Source organism: Brachyistius frenatus, unplaced genomic scaffold, assembly GCF_029030835.1.
Source record: "Brachyistius frenatus isolate BFR_SWC_R1_liver_20210118 unplaced genomic scaffold, ASM2903083v1 Contig_26, whole genome shotgun sequence".
NCBI classification, from domain to species: domain Eukaryota; kingdom Metazoa; phylum Chordata; class Actinopteri; family Embiotocidae; genus Brachyistius; species Brachyistius frenatus.
Window position 1 is genome coordinate 3,036,668 of NW_027210625.1, and position 18,842 is coordinate 3,055,509.

Below are 18,842 nucleotides of genomic sequence, written 5' to 3' on the forward strand. Positions count from 1 at the left end.
GCCCACACCCTTCATGGTTTAGCAATGTCAAGCAGAAACATGCATGCCTCGTCTCGGGCCAGGCCTTGGCTTCCATTTCTGGCAAAGTCGAGACACAATTTGCAGCGAGCTGGCAGCAACAGATGTCACTACAGCCTTCTGGTTTTGTAAGGTATGTACCGAACATTTCTTTAAACTGGCACAGAACAGAGTTTTGCTGAGTCCACCTGAGGGGGCTGCTACTGGAATAATTACAGACCTGCATTGTTTTACGATTGATTATAAGCAACTAATGAATTGATCATTTCAAAGGCAGTCATAGATAAATAAATCCGCAGAGCAAATTTCTAATTATGCATGAAAATCATACAAAAAACAATTAAATTTACTTATAACATTTTTTTAAATGTCCTCATTCAGTTCTTAAATAATACATTTCCCATAGATATTTTTCATAAGACTTTTTGTCTTTTGACAGCAGGTAGAATAAATAACATTAATGATGGCTCAGTTCCTTAAAGTGTTTCAGTGAACCAGCACACACAATACTAGAACCTCTTCTAAGTGGAATGCAGCCATCATTAATGCACATGTGTTTTTCCTTTGCATGATATGTCAAAATTCTGCTGTGAAAAAGGTCTATAAAATACTTTTTTTCTATATTAAACCTGTCAATATAACATATTTAGAGGTGCCTCTATTTACTTTAATGATGTAAAAGCTGTGTGCTCTGATTGGTTAGCTGTTCTGTGTTGCATGGTGCTGCCAACTTCTGCAGTTTGTAAGAACAGGCTGGAGTTGTATTTCGGGGTAGAGCCTCATTTTCAAATTATTGATTAAATACAATATTTTTGTTATGAATTAAAAGCTGACAATTTCATCAGTGGACAGGCTGCAAAGTTGACACAAAGTTCTTGCAGGTTGCATGTTTAACATCAAACAAGAAGTCATGAGAATCTGTGTGTCTACAGATGGTAGCTGTATTTTCTTTTTTGCATCTCCAGTCCTATTTGCTTACACTGCTCAGCTCCTTCCATTTTAAACAGAAGTAAAGCATCAGTTCTTGCGGGGGATTTCTCAGCCAACAATATGACACAGACAGCGTAGCATCTTTCATGATGACAGCTGAGTCACTATTATAAGCATTAGAGAGGAACAGAGCAGCTTCTTGTTAGCAATCAGATGTGATTCAATCAAGAGGGAAACACTTGTTCTCTATAAATAAACAAAATATTTACCTTTACTGGAACTAAGAGGTTTCGCTGCCCAAACCAAGAGAAAGAGCCAAAAGTACACAGATGTGTATGAACAGAGGTGTCAGACTTTCCTCCACATGGTGCACATAAGGACTGTTATTACAGCATTCATGAATGAACCGCTTCTAAAGCATGTCTTCTTAAACACTTGCACAGAGGAAGGTGTTACTTACCGGTGTATCTACATGCTTTAATGGCAGCTGAGGAGTGGGAGGCTGCAGAGAGACGTGAGACAGAGTCAGTGGGTTAGTCATTGTTTCTTTCACAGTGACAAAGAAACACCATGATGAGAGAAAGCATAAGGAATATGGTGGAGAGACAATTTTTTTTTTAAATATCTCTGTCTGTCTCTCTTCCATTTATATTTTTGTAAAATAAATTTGATTTTTTTTTTTTTTGACTGATTGAAAAGGAATTTCAAATATTTTAGTGGTAAGAGGTTTTAAATTAGTTTAGATTTTGGTGCTGCTTTTTGAAACAAAATGAAATTTTTGTATCAAGCCAGGCCAAAACAAAACATATGTTTGTTTCTGTTGTTCTAACTGCTATTCCGTATAAATCCTGTTAATATATGTAGAGTCTCCTCGGATAAATTCAATTGTGTTTTGAGAAAATTCTTAATCCAGCTTAATCTGGAGGCATGTAAAGTGTTTAAACATAAAAGCTGTCCCTCTTAATGTGTGCATGTGTGTCACTGAAAGTGTCAGAGATGGAGAGTGACAGCAAAAGGAAATATAACACGCAGCTCGGCAATGATGCGTGTGTTAAGGAAAATCTCTCAACTGAGCAGCTTGGCCTGATGTGGGCTCTGTAAACAAATCCGCGGGACTGTTTAACAAGCTGCAGCGGTGATTTAAAAAGGCCAGAGCCCAGAGTAAATACGTGAAAAGTAGTTACTGTAGTTTGGAATGTGCCTAATTTGGTCATATCATTGGTGCTTAATCTTAATAACATAAAACAGGACCCACTGCACCACTTTATATTTGTCTAGAAATCAGGAGAATGATCAAATTGCTCTTCCTGCTGGTTTTCTAATCATAACCCAACATTTGCTGAGCAAGCACCCTTTATGGAAGTGAATAATAACTCCAATTTCAACCTCATTAAAATGAAAATGACTCAAGTCGTGGTGTCGCAGTGCATAAATCACTTTTTGTCCCATAAAGCAGCAAGTCGGAGAGGAGAGGGGAATAATCACTGCAGCTCAGTATCTTTCTTCTTCTACTGACGGAGCACTTAAACAGCATCCTCAAAGTCTCAGACCAAATCAAAGATTTGATAGAACGGCATCTATGTTTTCTCAGTTTTCTCAAGTTGCAGAATGTTGAGGTCTCAGGTACGTTGTAAATTCATATAATGTATTTATTCAAAGTAATAGTTTTAGTCTAGATATTCTGATTAATCTATTTGTGCACTGTCCATGTAATCGTTGTCGTTATGAGGTAAGTGCAGTGCTCAAAGGTCCTCAAGATGACATCATAGTTTATTTTCCACATTTGGTTAGATTTAGATCAACCAAACATAAAGCCACATTTTTATGACCTCAAAGAAACTGCTTTCATGACATATCATGATCATCATAAGCATCATCTTTATCATTGTCACTGCCAGCATCATCATCAATCTCCTATCACGTCTACAGCTCAAATCAGGGCCCAGTTTGAGTTGTAGGAAAAGGGAGGAAGCTCTCGTGGGTATAGCCTCTGACCTCACAGAGCTTCCTGTGTATGGTTCTTCCACAATGCCAGGGAGGACCATCACATTACGAAGGACGTTAAAAAGATCTTTACATGTTTCCTTAATGGTCTCGTTTGTGCAGAAATTGACATGTATACTATACTCACCAGCTCACAGTTGGTAGTTGTTTGACATGATGTGGTGACCTGGAAATAGAGGAAAAAGAGAAATCATGAGAGAGGAAAAGCTTAAAAGTACTAAAGTACTTTAAAAACACCACTGTAAGACTTGCACTTATTTTTGTAGAAACAGGGAGGGAGAGACATCTCCAAATGTTTCCTCCTGAATGCCTGAGTATCCACCAACGGAACCAAAATAACCACAGCCTCAAAAAAAAAAAAACAACAACGCAAAAACCGGACTGTTTCTGTGGGAAACAGCCATTGCAGGCAAATTCAGTATTGGACCTGAATTCACACTGAGAGAGAATACTTCCTGTGAAAGTCAGAAAACAATTAAACACTGCATTACACTCTGATTCATGCAGCATATTTTTGCAGGGGAGGGTATGGGTCCTCCTGGTGGTGTCCTGATCTGCTCTGTGACACTACAAACACAACCCAGCTGTCAGCCAAGTGGAAGCCGATTTAGAGTTAGAGAATATAATGTTTTTTTTCTGTTAAACAGACCATTAAAAACCTCTGAACCACAATTTTGACACATTAGTGGTTGTTACTTGCAGCAAATACAGCTGAGGATCATTTTCCCATCTTCTGCAAAACAGTCCTTGCAACCACTTGCAGTAAACAACACAAGGTTTCCCAACCAACAGGACAGTCCAGTACCTGTTTCCAGACCTCCCAGCAACAGTATCACTTCTCGTCTAATAATACTATCACCTCAAATTTAGAGCCATATTGATTTCCTGATGTTGCAATGCTACATGTAGCATCTTTAAATAGCAGTTAGGGCAACCCAAGCTAATCTAAATCTCAAAACTATTTTGCTCGTAGCATCCATGGCAGGCAAGTGTGGCTCCTAATAGTCTGTATTACACTCTGTGCCTCAAATCACTGATTATGATGCATAAACAGGCACTTTATGGCACGCTGTATGACTTTCATCTGATTGTGTTTTCTTTAGAGTGTACAGATAAACGCACATTTGGGAAGTTCGTGGATGCATGTGTAGTTAGGTGAGTGTGTGCAGCAGCCGGTATCCCAGCATGCTGCGAGCTGACGGATGTTTACGAGAGGTGGGATGAGAGGGCGCTATCAGCAGTCAACAGACACGAGCAGGAAGGAAGCGGCTTTAATTAGTTTGCCCTGGGAAAACAAAAGACTCATTGACTTTGTAATGCTATCATCAAGCGTATCAGAATACAGTAGTCGGATAACATCGCAGCAGAGCAGATGCATGCTGATATGCAGTGTGATGACATCAGTCCACCAGTCAGTGCTGATGTGGTGCATGAAGCAAAGCACTTGTACAAGAAGCTGTCCAAGAGAGTAGTGATGAAATCATAAGAGGAGAGCCTACATGTTAACCAAACCTATTAGTCTTCATTTCTATGATGTATGACTGGCACCATGACCTGTCCTGAATGGTGATGTATCCGGGGATGCATCCATCCATCCATCCAAAGACCAATTTAGAATCACCAGTTAATCGAGCATGCATACAAATACAAGAATGTAGATAGAAAAATAAAGACGATTCTAACGTGTCGAAAAGAAAGTTCTGCACATGCAAGTGAAATGCAATTATGAAACAAAAGGCTGCTTATTGTGGGGCTAGTTTTGACATTTTGGGAGTTAATCTTATTCACGTTCTTGTCAGGAGTTAAGAAGTCTCAACAAACTGAAAAAAAAGAGGATCAATCCAAAGAATCATCGTATTTTTAATAATAACATTGAAATATTTTTCATTTTCCAAGATTTTCAAGCTTCTAAGCTTGAAGTGCACTTAAGCAACAACATTAGCAAATGCCCCGCTGGCTAGTTTTTAGAGGCTAAGAAAATACAAATTCACAAGGAGCTACAAGCGAGTCGACTCATGCTTGCTCTTTACTGTCCCTACAATACCTGGGGCCGCTGCCGACATTCATATATCAGTGTTGGCGGTCCCATTGGCCCCAGGGCCTTGTAGCAAGAGCATCTGCCTTTATTTACAGTTGACAGGAGGTGCTGCTCTGAGTGCTGTACTGTAGCAAACGCCTGCAAATGTCCTGATGATGACTCCCTCCAGTATTGTTCTAAAGGTCAGAAGGTTATGAAGATGACTCTGAGTCTCTGTGGTTACTGTACGTTTGCGTCCAGAAACCATATATATGTGCATATAAAAATGGTTTTCAGGGAGTGAGAACATTAACATTGCTTGAAATTATTGTTGCCACATCACTGATCTAGTGGCACAGTCATAAGAGCAGACTGCTTCCTGAGAGAAAACACAGACGCAGACTTCGTAACCACACATCTTAAATTCCTTCAAACACCATGTCTCAGTGTAACTTAAAATCTTCACAACAGCTCCCATGACCTCATCCATATATGGCTGGTGCAGCTGGAAGCCAGACTAATGCAGGCTTCACATGCTTTTTTACCAGCTCAGACGGATAAAAGTGCAGGAATCTCAGAGGCCATGCCACACGCCTCAGCGTTGAACCGGACTAACACCTGAACTTCATCTGTCAGTAACTGTTTATGCAACTCCATCTGGAGGATCTGAAAATCTGAAAGACAAATCTTGAGAAATGAAAACCTGTCTGATCATTTTCAAGTGTTATCTGTCCTTATCTGGGCATCTTTCCTTTAGCGTTATCTACCACAGTTTTAAAACTAAAGATTTGAATTGATGATTCATGCTGTCGTCTTGTCCCAAAAAGCCAGTTTATTTTACACTGTCATCCGATTTGGTATTAAAATGCACATAAGTCTAAGTTTTAGATGAATTTCTGTCATCTTTTGCCTCAGAATTAAAAATACTTAAAAATTCTTAAAAATACTTTAACCCACTTTCCATTGTAACCTAATGATATGCTTGAATTTTGACTTTGTCTGATTCCATGTAAAATAAAGCAAAGAATGCTGACCTAACCTTTGACCTCTGCATGAGTCTCCCCGGTCACCTCCCAGTGATCAGCAGACCACAAACAAAACTCTCCAACAGGGAGAGAAACGAAATCAAAGTGGGTTTAATCTTTTAAAACAGGGAGCTTATAATCTCACCGAGTCACGAGGGGCGTCTGGGAAGCCAATGAACTAGAACAAGGAGTCAACTGAGCCACCGGGGGGCCTCTCTGCAATCTCCACCCAGCCAAAAGGCATCATTAAGGGGCAAACGGAGGTGAGTTAAGGCAGGTGGTTGTTGAATAACAAAGGTCAAATCTCTCAGGTGAGGCCCGACAGCTTCGTGGAGCTGCCACCTTCTTTCTTGATCTCCTTCCTGCTCATCCTGAGAGCGTGGATCAGTGAGAGCTTTAATGATTTCAGCGAAAGTGTTGCTCAAGCACTCAAGTGGGTTTATATGGAAATGGGGAGTGCAGGATATCAAAGCATGACTCTCAAGCCCGGTCCACTGAGTTGAATCTTTGTATAATGAGCTAAGGTGCTGCAGTTCAAGCAGGATGGTGATGAACTCTTATTTTTATTCACTTTCACAAACTTCAAACAGGCTGGAACAAGTATCCTCACAAGAAGAGGAAAACGATAACTGGCTTGCTCAGCAACCTCATGTGCATCTTGTCAAACAGCAGGGACAGCTTTGCATTTTAGTGAATTTGAAGTACAGTGAACCCTCGTTTTTCGCGGGGGTTACGTTCCAAATAGAAACCGTGATAGGCGAAATCCGTGAAGTAGTAACCTTTATTTTACAATTGAAATAGATAGAACTGGACATTAAATATATCTACGTTACATATAGTCGTAATGTGATTTCAATGCACGATGCAAATCCGTGAAGCAGCGAGACCGTGAAAGGTGAACCGCGTTATAGCGAGGGTTCACTGTATTAGTAAAATGTTATCTGACTCTTTCCCTCACATTTCTGCATTACTTTTTGATTCTCTCAACTTGTGAAAGCTGTTGTACTTTGACAGATTTTCACCCTTTTAACTCTAACTTTGTAATTATTGCTCTGATTTTAGTTCATCTTCATCCTAGGTGATGAATCATGTGTTTGCAACTGTGCATAAATCATCTCATTGGCTCCAATAAATACGTCTGCCATTGGTTCAACCACACTCAAAATTCCTCAAGCACTCCTCCTGCCCACACAAGAGTCACTGCCGCATTGATGGCAGTTTGCCTGAGAAAGTAAATTCTTCACTTTCCAAATGGGGGCCAAATAAGGACTGGAGCTCAAACAGCCCCTTTGGAGGGATTTATACATCGGCTGGGCTTCTGTTTTACTTGGAGGGCTAATAAATACGCCGAGCACTGTGATGGTGGAGAACTTGTTCCTTCCCGCTTTAACATTTTGACATAATGTCAAGTGTGTAATGCGCCGTGTTCGACTGGGTGGCAGTGTGTCGCTGGCAGCGGCAAGCTGGCAGTGTCGAATGCCGTCAATGGTTAAATAATATCTTATCTCGACTTTAAAAGGACACTTAAATCAAGTTGTAGTAAAATGATAGCAAAATAAATTACTCGGGCTCAATCCTGCCAAAACAGAAAACAGCTTACCACTAAAATGCTATCTATAACATCAAAAAAGAGTCACTGTATCAAACTCATGGTTCAATATCCTTTAAAAGAGAATATCCACTCTGTAAACATGTTATTTTGTCTACTTGGTGGATGTCTAAATTTGGACCCAAACACTGTGAAGCATGCCTTTCAGTCTGGGTTGAGCCCTGAAGATCTAACTGCTATTTTAGAGAATACCCAAACAGGATGGAGAAGGATGGCGTGTACACAGACCTTCTCAATAATTGTTTTTGTAAAGCAGAACACGCTGCCTGCCAGCCATTTCCACTGACGTCCATCAATGCTTAATAGCTGAACACAAACAGGGTCTTTCCACAGCATGAAAACCATCCTGTGATGGTCGGACAAATGACCAGACCGTGACTGGATGAAAACACACCCTTTGAAGCTCTTCGGAAATTCTCAATGACATGAAATCTACCAAAGCCCCCCTAAACCCCCACCCCGTCTTTTTATGAAGAATCTGCTGTCTAAATCTTGTGGATAACACAAGAAGGGGATATATTTTTTCACAAGAGAACAAAATCACTTCCACATGGTTAACACACCATAAATAAGCATAAAAATCGTCCGACAAGCGCAAGTGTTTGCCTCGACCCTAAATGGTTCAGACAAAGCATACCACAACATACAGGAGGTTATTTACAATGAGACTCATCACAGTGGATTGCCTTCTTGTTTCAACTATTTTGATTACCAGTGAGCTTAGTTTTGTGTCCAACAAAGGCACTGACATTATTTCACCTCGAAACCGACATACCACTGTTTGGTTTGAGGCACAAAGGAACTTCATAAAATCGACGCGCAAGCGGCCAGAGACCATGGATCACTGAGGAAGCAGCTATTTGACCACGGTCAGGCCACAGCGAGTGGTGAGCGGGCTCTGGCTTGGCTGCTTCACCTCTTGTATGGTTACAACCAACTCACAGCGAGCTACAGACGACAAAATACGCCATTAAACAAGGAAATGATGAATATCAGATGTGCAATTATGGCTCACTTTGGACACAGGTTGAAAACCTCCAAATCTGAAAGCTCGTCTTGGAGTTTTATTCATGACTGCATATTATAAATGTTAGGTCATTTATTCTGGTTTTCAATAAATGGCAACCATTTCAATGGCACAGATTTAAAACCAAAATCTCACCTGATTTGCAAGATTTTGGGTTTCTACTGGTGGGAAAAAAGAGCAATAAAAATGCATGCCGTTCTGTAGCACTTCAAAGGCTGCGTTCCTTTGGAAGCTAAAAAACAAGCATGTTTTCATCATTACTGGATTGAACCGATGTTGGATGTTGCTGATGGGTCTGTTCCGCACTCTGTTCGCCTATCAGTTCCTGTTTAATTAGGGGTGGCTGCAGGATGCTTTTTTCTCATTTGACCACTAATAGCACAGTGAAGCGAGAATAAAGAACCAACGCCAAGCCAAAATCATGATATATATACATGCAGAAAAGTGCAATAAAATAAAGGCCTACTAGAAAATAAGAATTCATTCAATTACATCTATGAAGGCTTCAGTTGATGCTTTTGTCTGCACTTTTCTTGTAAATCTTGAAGCAGATTGTTTGAGTTAGCTTGGAGTGAAATTTCCCTTTAATCCAAACTTGCTTTTTGCTTTTCCTTGCCAACCTGTCACTTATTTACAGAAATAAGTTAGTGGGTAGGCCAAGTCTACTAATTCAGCCGTGGCCTCTTGTGTGGTTGCGTGTTAAATGCCATCCTCTCTGGTCACTACTTTTATAACACTTCGCAGCACATACTTTGGAGCTGACGCCACTGGAGGATCTTGTAGTTTTCACATTTTTACCAGCCACACTTTCTGTTTGTGTGCTCTTCTCATGAAGCAGAATATCTTCAATCTGGAAAACAATTGTGATGTGTGACAAGAAAATAAACTCTCTATCTGCAGTGACACGTGAGAAGAATTCCTTCTTGGCAATCAAAGTTATCTCATTTTAACCTTTCAAAATGATTTTGCAATTTATGGTACATTTCTTTTGAGGTCGTCAAGGGTTCACTTCTCTGATGTTTCATCTGTCCTGAGGGAAACTAAGTATGTCATTAAGGCATGGTGGACGCTGGACTAAGGAGACCACAAGTTCAGGGGGGATAAATCTACAGGGATAGCAGCCTTTCTGTAACTTTCTGAGAAAATGTTCAAGTTATGAAATGTGGAAGACATGAGGTAGGGTTTTGGGAAAGGTGGAGAAAGTGAAAGAGAATTTCCCTTGAGACATAACCACTTTAAAAAAAAACCAAAAAAAAAACTGTCATGACAGGGCAAGAGCATCAGCTTCAATGTTATGTAATGGCTTCAAATGAAATTCCAAAAGTACTCAAGAAAAACAGACCGCAGTCTAAAATGTGTGTTGTATTTTGGGCCCGTTTGGAAATTGCATTCCTCTCTGTTGTTTTGGCTCTTTAGTGGGAGACAGGAAAACACAAGCCTCACGACCTCTTGGCCATTCATGTTTAACTGCCATCTTTATGTTAGCTCAAGGTCAGAGGTGAATGATTGCCACCATCAGTCTGCATCGTCTCTCGGAGAGAAAAAGTGAGAGAAAGTCTAACTAAAATTAAGAAAAAAGAAAGAAGTCCTTTTCTGCTTGACCAACTGCTCTACTTTACTTCTTGTAATGCCGAAGCAGATGCAGGTTATGCTGAGAGAGAAAACACGTGTTTGCCTGCTGTGTTGACCAGTTGCTCCCGCTCTCTCTCCAACTCTGCTGCCACAAATCACTACTCGTCGGGTCGTGAAGGGCTGCCGAGCCTCAAACAGCAACTTAAATTAACTCTGTCTGTCACGTTCCCATGGGACCGACTTTCCCATGAGTGTGTGGCAGACTAGCCTGCATCCAAAACATGTAGGGAAAACCAGCTTCAGCTGACATTACATCCAAGAGCCCCTCTGTGTTGCCGCTGTATAACTCATGCTCCTGCAGCCATGTTTATGAATTAAAAACTGTAAAAGTCAGCTTGAGGTCCTCCTCTTGAAGACCCATTTTAAGAAGTTCAACATATAAACCATCCATGCTGGAGATGGAATATATTGCCAAAAAATCTCCCTATGCATCTAATAATCTGCTCTTACCTGCACACCGGTGCCACTTTTTCTCACGCTCTCCTCTCTCCCCTTCTGCCTTGTCTCTACCTCTGCATTCTCCCTGCCTTCACACCCCCCTCTAGGAGAGAAGGAGGGCAAGAGAGGGAGTACCAAATACAGGCACTTTCCTCCTCCTCCGCCCCCTCTGTCAAGGCCCTGCCAGCTCCTCCCAGAATCTTCCCGTTTCCTTGTTTTCCCCTCCTCGTGTTCCCTGTGCCGACGGTGGGTGTGGCTCTCTGGCTGCTGATTACAGGCTGGTTGCACACACCTGCTGCCCATCACGTCAGCTCAGTAACAGCGGTAGGATGGCTCTTGCTTCCGCTTGATCTAAACCCGAGTGTTTTCCTTTTGTTTTGCTACTTCTGAACTTTCCCCAGCTTTCCCTTTACTCCTTTCCATGCCTTATACCTCCAAATCCAACCATCCAGAACAATAAAAGCTTGTGTATTCACCTTACCTGTCTGAGTCCTGCATTGAGGTTCTCCCTCTCATGCAAACTTGCGACACCCTCTTGCTCAAAACAGCAGTAATCCCGAACGCGTGCCAGCGAGCTACTGAACTCGACTCTGTGTTTATATCTGTGTGCACATGTGGATGTCTGCGCAGCGTCTGGACTGGACCAGGACACACTCTTTATACTGCTGGCTCTGGTTCCTCCTGTCAACTGCCAAGAAATGTTGAAACACACTATATAAGGCCAAGAAAGTGGCTTGGGGCTCCTTTCGATTCCGGTACCCAAAACTAGAGAGCAAAAGTGGTCCGGGGGCAGACAGTAACTCTATCCCTCTGTATTCCTCCCTCTGCTAGCCCACTCTGTCTATTCCTCTCTCTCTCTCTCTCCTCTCTGTAGCTGTTGACACATGCTTAACAGAGAGACTGAGAGGGAAAATGGGAAGGGACGCCTCTGTTGTTTCTTCACTGCAAATAATTGTCATCATTTATCAGTATTGACTTCTAGAAAACCTATTTTCTGAAGATGTTAGCTTTGGCTTCCCTTCCTCATTGTTTGGGGTCTCGGACTTCACAAACAGTATTTAAGCTGTAACACTTCACAGCACTGTGACGTGCATGGAGCAGGGCAAAGCTATAACCTCCGTGAGTATGTATGCAAAGTTACCGCTCTTGGTCCTCAAACTTGAGCAGAGAGCGCACATCAAATATGTGGAGAACAAACAGACTTTGCAAATCTGGCAAGTAGGGGTGGTGGGGAGCCACGGTTGTTTTGTTTAGGGTGAGAAACTTTCAACACACTGTGACCAGGAGCAAAAAATCCTTTACAAACACAGAAATGTATGAATATGTTATGGCATTCCTGTTGTTTGGGGTCAATGAGTCCACAGTGAGGTTAAACTTTCTTGTTAAACCTCTTTTGAGCGAACTCCATGAACAAACTCCAATATAAGAAAAACAAATAGACATGTTTAAGATATGGGCGGAGCACACAAGAAGTACTGTTAACAATAATCACAGATATAGAGCATGTGAAAATCCATCCTCCTGAAAGTTTTGAGATCTCTGAGAATGCAAACAGAAAGAATTGCCTAAAAATAATGAAAACAAAGCAGCAAGAAATTCATCTTTGAGCAGGAGAAAAGTTACAGCTGTCCTGAATATAAAAATGGACACTGGCTCCAGAACAAAAGATCAACAGACACCCAAAAATCCTTCTCTTCTAAAATACTTGTAGGAAAATATTTGCTCGCCTCCCGCTGGGTTTCGAGCTCTCGGGGTGAACTCGGCTCGTGACCTCCAGACGAGGACTGGTAAATTGGGCCATCAGTCATCTGCTAGCACCCGGTTATTAGGCCGTCGGTACCATTTGTCTGCCAACGCTATCTCCCAACTACCGTGCTGCATCTATACTGCTGAAGGGTGTTGCTATGGAGACTTTCTGTGATGGCTCTTTGATGTGACGTGTTTGCGCCGGGGAAACAGGCTTGCTCTGTGAAGGGGCTGCTGAGGAATGAGGAGGCTTGGCTCTGGTGCATTTCTATGTGTGTGTGTGTGTGTGTGTGTGTGTGTGTGTGTGTGTGTGTGTGTGTGTGTGTGTGTGTGTGTGTGTGTGTGTGTGTGTGTGTGTGTGTGTGTGTGTGTGTGTGTGTGTCTCATTTTCTCTCTACCTCACCTCCACTCTCTCTCTCTTTCTCTCGTTCTACCTTTTTCACTTTCATGCTTGGATGGTTACTCTCTTTTCCATGCCAACATTCTTGAACGCTCCTCATCCCTGCTTCTATGCACGTCTTACTGTGTTTTTGTCCTTGCTCTGCTTTCTCACTTTTGGAAGATAAAGCAGATAAAAAAAAAATAGAACCTTAGAAGGAAAAAAACAACCTGAAAAACACCACTGAAAAGTTACGAAAGACTGTTCAGGGAAAAATTCTAAACAAGGGAATTTGAGGTCACCTGTTGCAGGTTGATTTTTAAATACATTGTTAAAAAAAATTTGTTGTTAAAAGGGAAACATCGGTCTTTCGGGAAATATGGCGGGCATTGCATGAATTTGAATGGCAGGTGAGGCAGCAAGGGAGCAAAATGCAATGTAAACAAGCTTGTCCTGGAAACCTGGGGCTGTGGGTTAGGGGTAAGATGCCCACCACGAATAGCAACTTTCCAAGTTTGAATCTAGCAAACAACATCTCATTGATGCACAGACTTTGTCTCTGTTATTACCAAATAATATAAGTATTATTTTCTTTTCTTTTTTATTCTTTTTTTCTAAAACATGTAACACTGAGCAAATCTCTTACTTGTCTGCCTTTTGTTGTCTTTCATGTGTGGTTTCAAGTCTCCCATTTTTCTCTTTCTACCAATCAGTCAAAAATGTTGATGCACAGACAAAGTCACACTGCTAATTTACATAAATAGTCCAACTTTTACAGTATGTGATAAATCGGGGCTCCAGCCGTGCGTGTTGTGATATTAAAGAGCTTCTGGGTTGCATTTTATGGAGCGTGTCATTTACCAGAGGTTTAATTAAAGGCTGCTCCCAGTTTTCACACAGCCACACATGTTAAGGGTGTGGATTAAAATGTTAGGATGCCAGGATTAAAAACCTAGACCTCAAAACACTTGACCTCGAAATTCTGCACCGGAAAAGGCCTGGCTTAGTTTAAATCAGGCTTAGCTGTGTGAGGAATGTGCCTGAATGGACCCAGAGACAAAACAACCTGCTTTAGAGTCAGTTTTTTACAGTACTAATAGTATTCTGTTACACATAGAGACCCTGAGAGTTTTCTGATAGCAGTATAAAGTATGGCAGGGCACCCTGACTCTCTCTAAAATGCTTAGCTGTTTCTTCCACATCAGTGCTCGTGTTATGTAAGCAGCGAGTGAGCTCAGGCTGACTGACAGGGATTTCGGGCCACTAGAGATGAAACGGGACCGTCTGAGTCTCCTCACAGCAATAATATCCCCTTGATTTTCTTTCGCATGACAAAGGAACTATTAGATTTTCTAAAAATAGAAACTGGATTGCCATATCTGCTTCGGAACCTTAACAGCTTTAAGACAAGGATGCACTTTCGAAACTGGAGGCTGTTAACAGATTGTCAGGGAGTTTCTTCTCATTTTTAAGATAACAAGCAATAAAAATGTGAAGTATAAATGCATGAACAGGAATATGCTATTTTGATTTTTAATCTTATAACCTCTTTGTTTTATTTTGTTCTTGGACTGCAACCATGACTCACTTCCTCATCATCCTGTTTTACCCCTCCTGCTGGTCCAAAATCTGTGAACATCTACAACTGCAGGAAGTGGAAAAAGCCTGATTACGAGAGCACTTTGTTCGGCTCCAGCTGATAGCAGCTCTGGGTAAACAAGTCGTGGGATTTTGAAATGTACAAAAACTTGCTGGTGTTGAGTGTGGCTGCACGCTTGCAGTCAGAGATGCTCTCTAAATCCAAGAAGCCAGGTTACACATCAGCAATTCTCCACGCGGTCCAATTCTTTCCTACTGACCTTTGCTGTTATAATTAGGACACAACAAAATGCTTGAGACACAACGAGTTGCAGGTCGGCTGCATGGAGATTATTAAAAGTTATTTCAGATGTAATCTATTTCCGCTTACTGGTCTCTGCTACAAACTCTCAAATTGGAAAAACTGATTTTCTCCTGGATTACAGAAACAGTAAATAAGCCATCATCTCAACTCTGAATCCTCAAGGCCAGACCAAACAGACACACGTGAACACGCACTGTCAAATTTCCCCTAATTTGCATCTATCTTGTATTCGTACTCCAAAGTTCTCCAAACAAATTTGTCTTGCTGCAGAGGTAGGATTGCAGCAGCATCACATGTGTCAAACTGAATCACATGAATCTAAACACAAACATGGAAACAGCATTTCATAAAATGAAGCAAGGTTGAGACAGAAGCATTCTCCAGCGTTGTTGTTTACATGAGAAGTATTCAAACTTCTTGTACTCTCACTCAGTCTTGTCCAACCCCTTCCCATCATTCCTCTCTACCCCTACCTTTCCTTGCCAAACCTCGCCTGTGTCTTCCAACCCGCCAGCCCAGCGAACAGAACAAACCACGGCAGCGGCATTCCAGGAGGCTCCTCCGAGACATGGCAGGGGTAAATCATAAGGAATAATGAGGGCTTGTTTCCGTGAAGGGTGAGAGAGAACTGAGGGCTTACAGACGCTGTGATATCCAGTCAACACAAGAGGACAAACATGCATGCACGCATGCACACGGATCTGTTTGCATATTTCTGTTGTACAGGTGCCAAACTGAACCCCGAGCCCAGGCAGTGGGATTGTGTTGATCTGCAGGAGATCTAAAAAGTGGAAGGGGTTGCAAAACTCTTCTGTCACAAATGAAATATGTACTGGGCACAAACGAAGTGAAAGCCTCTGCACACCTGACTCCATTGCAGGTTGGCAAATAAACTGTCTGTTTGCAGTAGGTGTTTAGATGCACTGAAAAAAAAGTGATAAAAGGAGCATGAATTTTGAGCCAGAAACACAAGTCTGAATGAATGATCATGTTGCTCAACTAATTCAAATTCCAAAATATTATCTAATTTACGACAGCAAAATTTCCCGGCATAGCTGAAAACGCCCGAGAGAAACCGCAGCCTGAGAGTCAGGTATGAAGAACCAGCACAAGAGACTCCTGTCTCACAGAGAGCCTCTGTATCCAAAACCAAACGTTAGGTGTCCGGCCAGATTTCGGGCAGAATCCCAGCCAGTGTCCCGACAAATCTTCGCCTCAAGACAGACACACATAACAAGCAGACTGAGGTCACCAAAGTCTGTCTTCTACACGCTGCGGGACAACTACGAATCCATCGCCAGTCTAGAGCATCCTCAGGGCTCCAACAACAGACGTCCACATCGAGACGGTTGTGGTCGAACAGAAAGAAAAACAGAAGATGAAGGGGAGCCAAAAACTATCAGCTTCTCTTCTTCATTACTGGACATCTGTCTTTTGGATGTTTGCACTGACATTTTCATAAGCTTGAAAAAGTCCATGATTGAGCTGCTCGTGGTCACAGATTTTAAAGTTTAGCAGAATATGGCTAATTGTTCCAACGACAACAAGATTGCAGAGAAAGTATTTGATGGACTTTAAAGGTGCAAGAAGTCTATTTCTTTTACTGCCCAATTGAAATAAGTGTCATACTGTATCAGTTTTAGGCTTTCCACCCCTTGCAATTGGAGCAACTGGTCATAAAACAGTAATGTCCTCAAAGTAACCAAAAAAGTGAAAAAGTAGTTGCATTAGCCATAAATATTTCTTGATGTCAATCACAGCCATTAACACGACAGACTTTTAATGTTGCAGTTTCTCAGGTCACCAACAGAGGTCAGTAAAGGTCACTGAATACTTCATAACACTGGTAAATGTCCAGCAGTACTCTCTGTTAAATATCATCTCTATACGGGATGGTCTGCATGCTTTTTAAAACTTGTATAATTATCATTCTTCTAAAAGAACCAGGTTAAGATACTCTAATAAATATTAGAATACGCCTTCACAAAATTCATGTGTAACTCGTGTAGTTGTTGAATGGAAGTCCTTAAAGTGGGAGTTATGGCCCTGCTTAATGCTCATACATTAAATTTATGTATGATTGCCAATACATTACTCCAATTTTAAACTATATAAATCATTATGTAATCCTCACATCATAATTATGACCTCATGAACCCCTTTCCATCTCTTCTGTCTGTCTGAATTCCAATAAAAGAAGTTAATTATATCTACGAGTCAAAAATAGAAACAAATGAAATTCACTTATGGTGCAGACACTTAAATAAATGACACACATATTGTCCCGCACCATATGTTAAACATTTACCTTCATTAAACCCTCATTAAAATCAGTATAGCTACCATTAAAAGGCCATAAAAACACAGATATGCTGCATAAAAGGTAAAAGCACAAACGTTAAAACGTTCAAACAACTGTCTTTTACTGTCCTGCTTCCTGTAAGGCATAAAAAGGCTAGTTGTGGCAGCATGAAATAATAAACGCATTAAATAAAATCAGTGCATCGCAGCAGTGATCATGTCTGCAAACCGCATGGCAACAACCTCATTGTGCTTTGTGACAAATTTATTGTTCAAGGTCAGCGAAGAGTCTGCTGAAGAAAGCATCACCGTCTGCCTAAATCTACACCAGTGTTTGCGCAGAGACTTTACTTTTCCGTGCTTTTACGGCCCGAAGCAATGAGCCCAACACCTCCATACTGTGTCCTGTTTATTTTTATTCATGTGCCATTTCACTGAATCAAGCCAACATAAATGTTTGGGCCCAAGTAAACCAATTTTGGGATTAGCACATTAACAAATATGCATGAGAAAAGTCATGCCAAAACCCTCTAATTTTCAACCAGATTTACAGTTTGCCCCCCCGCTGCTTTCAAAATGATCATCTACAGTCCTTTCTCCCCCCCCCCACACACACACACACACACACACACACACACACACACACACGCACCTCACTCTTCCTTCCTCAAAACATTTCCTGTCCAACATCTGTCACCACCAGAATTGATGACTCATGACGCTATCCTGATTATTCCCCAAATTGCCACCACAAATGGCTTTGCCTGGGTTCAGAGGTATTTGGCAGATTTTTCCTGGGATGTTTTGGGAACACGCAGCTTTTGTTCCTATTGCAATATCTGGATGGCTTTGAGGATGTTTTGGGGGGGGAAAGGGAGAGGAGCCATGAACCAGGCCAGGCTGGAGAGGAGAAGAAAGACATTTGAACATTTCTCCCCGACAGTCACAAGTGAAACCACTAAGAATAGCCTTCTTATGCTCTTCCACTTCACCCTTTCCCTCCCCTCTTTCTGTCATTCCTCCCATCCTTCCTTTTCAGTCGCTCTCCCCATGCATTCTTCCCCTCTCCACTGCAGACTGGGATTAAATGTGGTGTCTGTAAGAAGTTAGGGAGGAGGCAATATGTCCTTCAAGGGGCAGAGACAACGGACCACATCATGGCGTAATATCCTCTCATGCGCTGCAGGTCTCACAGTATTTTTCTAAACTTTCAAGGGCTCAGAATATCAACTTTTTCCAAGTAAATTAAATTATCAATGTGTCAACTCAGTTTGTCAGGTCAGATAAAATGCCACAAACTTGCTTACTTGGAAGAGATTACAGTGTCTTACCTTTACTTCACATTTCCTATGGCAGGACAACCGGCATGCTGAAATAAAAGAGGCAGCATTAATTGTTGATTTACACTTACAAAAGCAGAAATCATTGACGCATACGGTATGCACATAAGGAAAAAAAAAAAAAAGATCACCCCATCATTATTGAAGAGAGGAAAACCCTGCATGTTTCCTTCTAAATATAATTACTCTACCTGTAAAGAACAGACAATCAAGAATGACAGTTTTTGCTGCTGGATGTCCTGAAAAGGAAACTGCAAAAAGGTCATCTTCATTCTTGATGCGAACATGCTGAGGTGCTGCCCCCAAGTGGCCACATAAAGCAAACATCCATCCATTAACCCTCGTGTTGTCCTCAGGTCAAAATGACCCGCAGCTGTGTTCAACCAAGTTCTATTTTATTTCTATATTTTTATATTTTTTGGGATCATTGGTCATCATTCTTTAAAGAAACCCTCGCAGCCTCCTTGTCACCA

The 18,842-nt window shown here is 41.5% G+C and overlaps 1 protein-coding gene across 3 annotated transcripts in view; it reads right to left on the reverse strand.

Moving 5' to 3' along the window:
* Positions 1-18,842, reverse strand: part of tns1a (tensin 1a) — a 77,858-nt gene that overhangs the window by 36,400 nt on the left and 22,616 nt on the right. For 2 of the 3 annotated variants that reach the window (XM_069698196.1, XM_069698197.1), the window contains 4 exons: positions 18,361-18,398; positions 3,080-3,118; positions 1,409-1,450; positions 1,218-1,241 (listed from right to left, as the gene is read on the reverse strand). In XM_069698196.1, the coding sequence (XP_069554297.1) occupies positions 1,218-1,241; positions 1,409-1,450; positions 3,080-3,118; positions 18,361-18,398 (143 nt within the window). Of the gene's footprint in view, positions 1-1,217; positions 1,242-1,408; positions 1,451-3,079; positions 3,119-10,712; positions 11,019-18,360; positions 18,399-18,842 lie in introns of those variants that run through there. The other variant, XM_069698195.1, reaches the window with a different exon arrangement.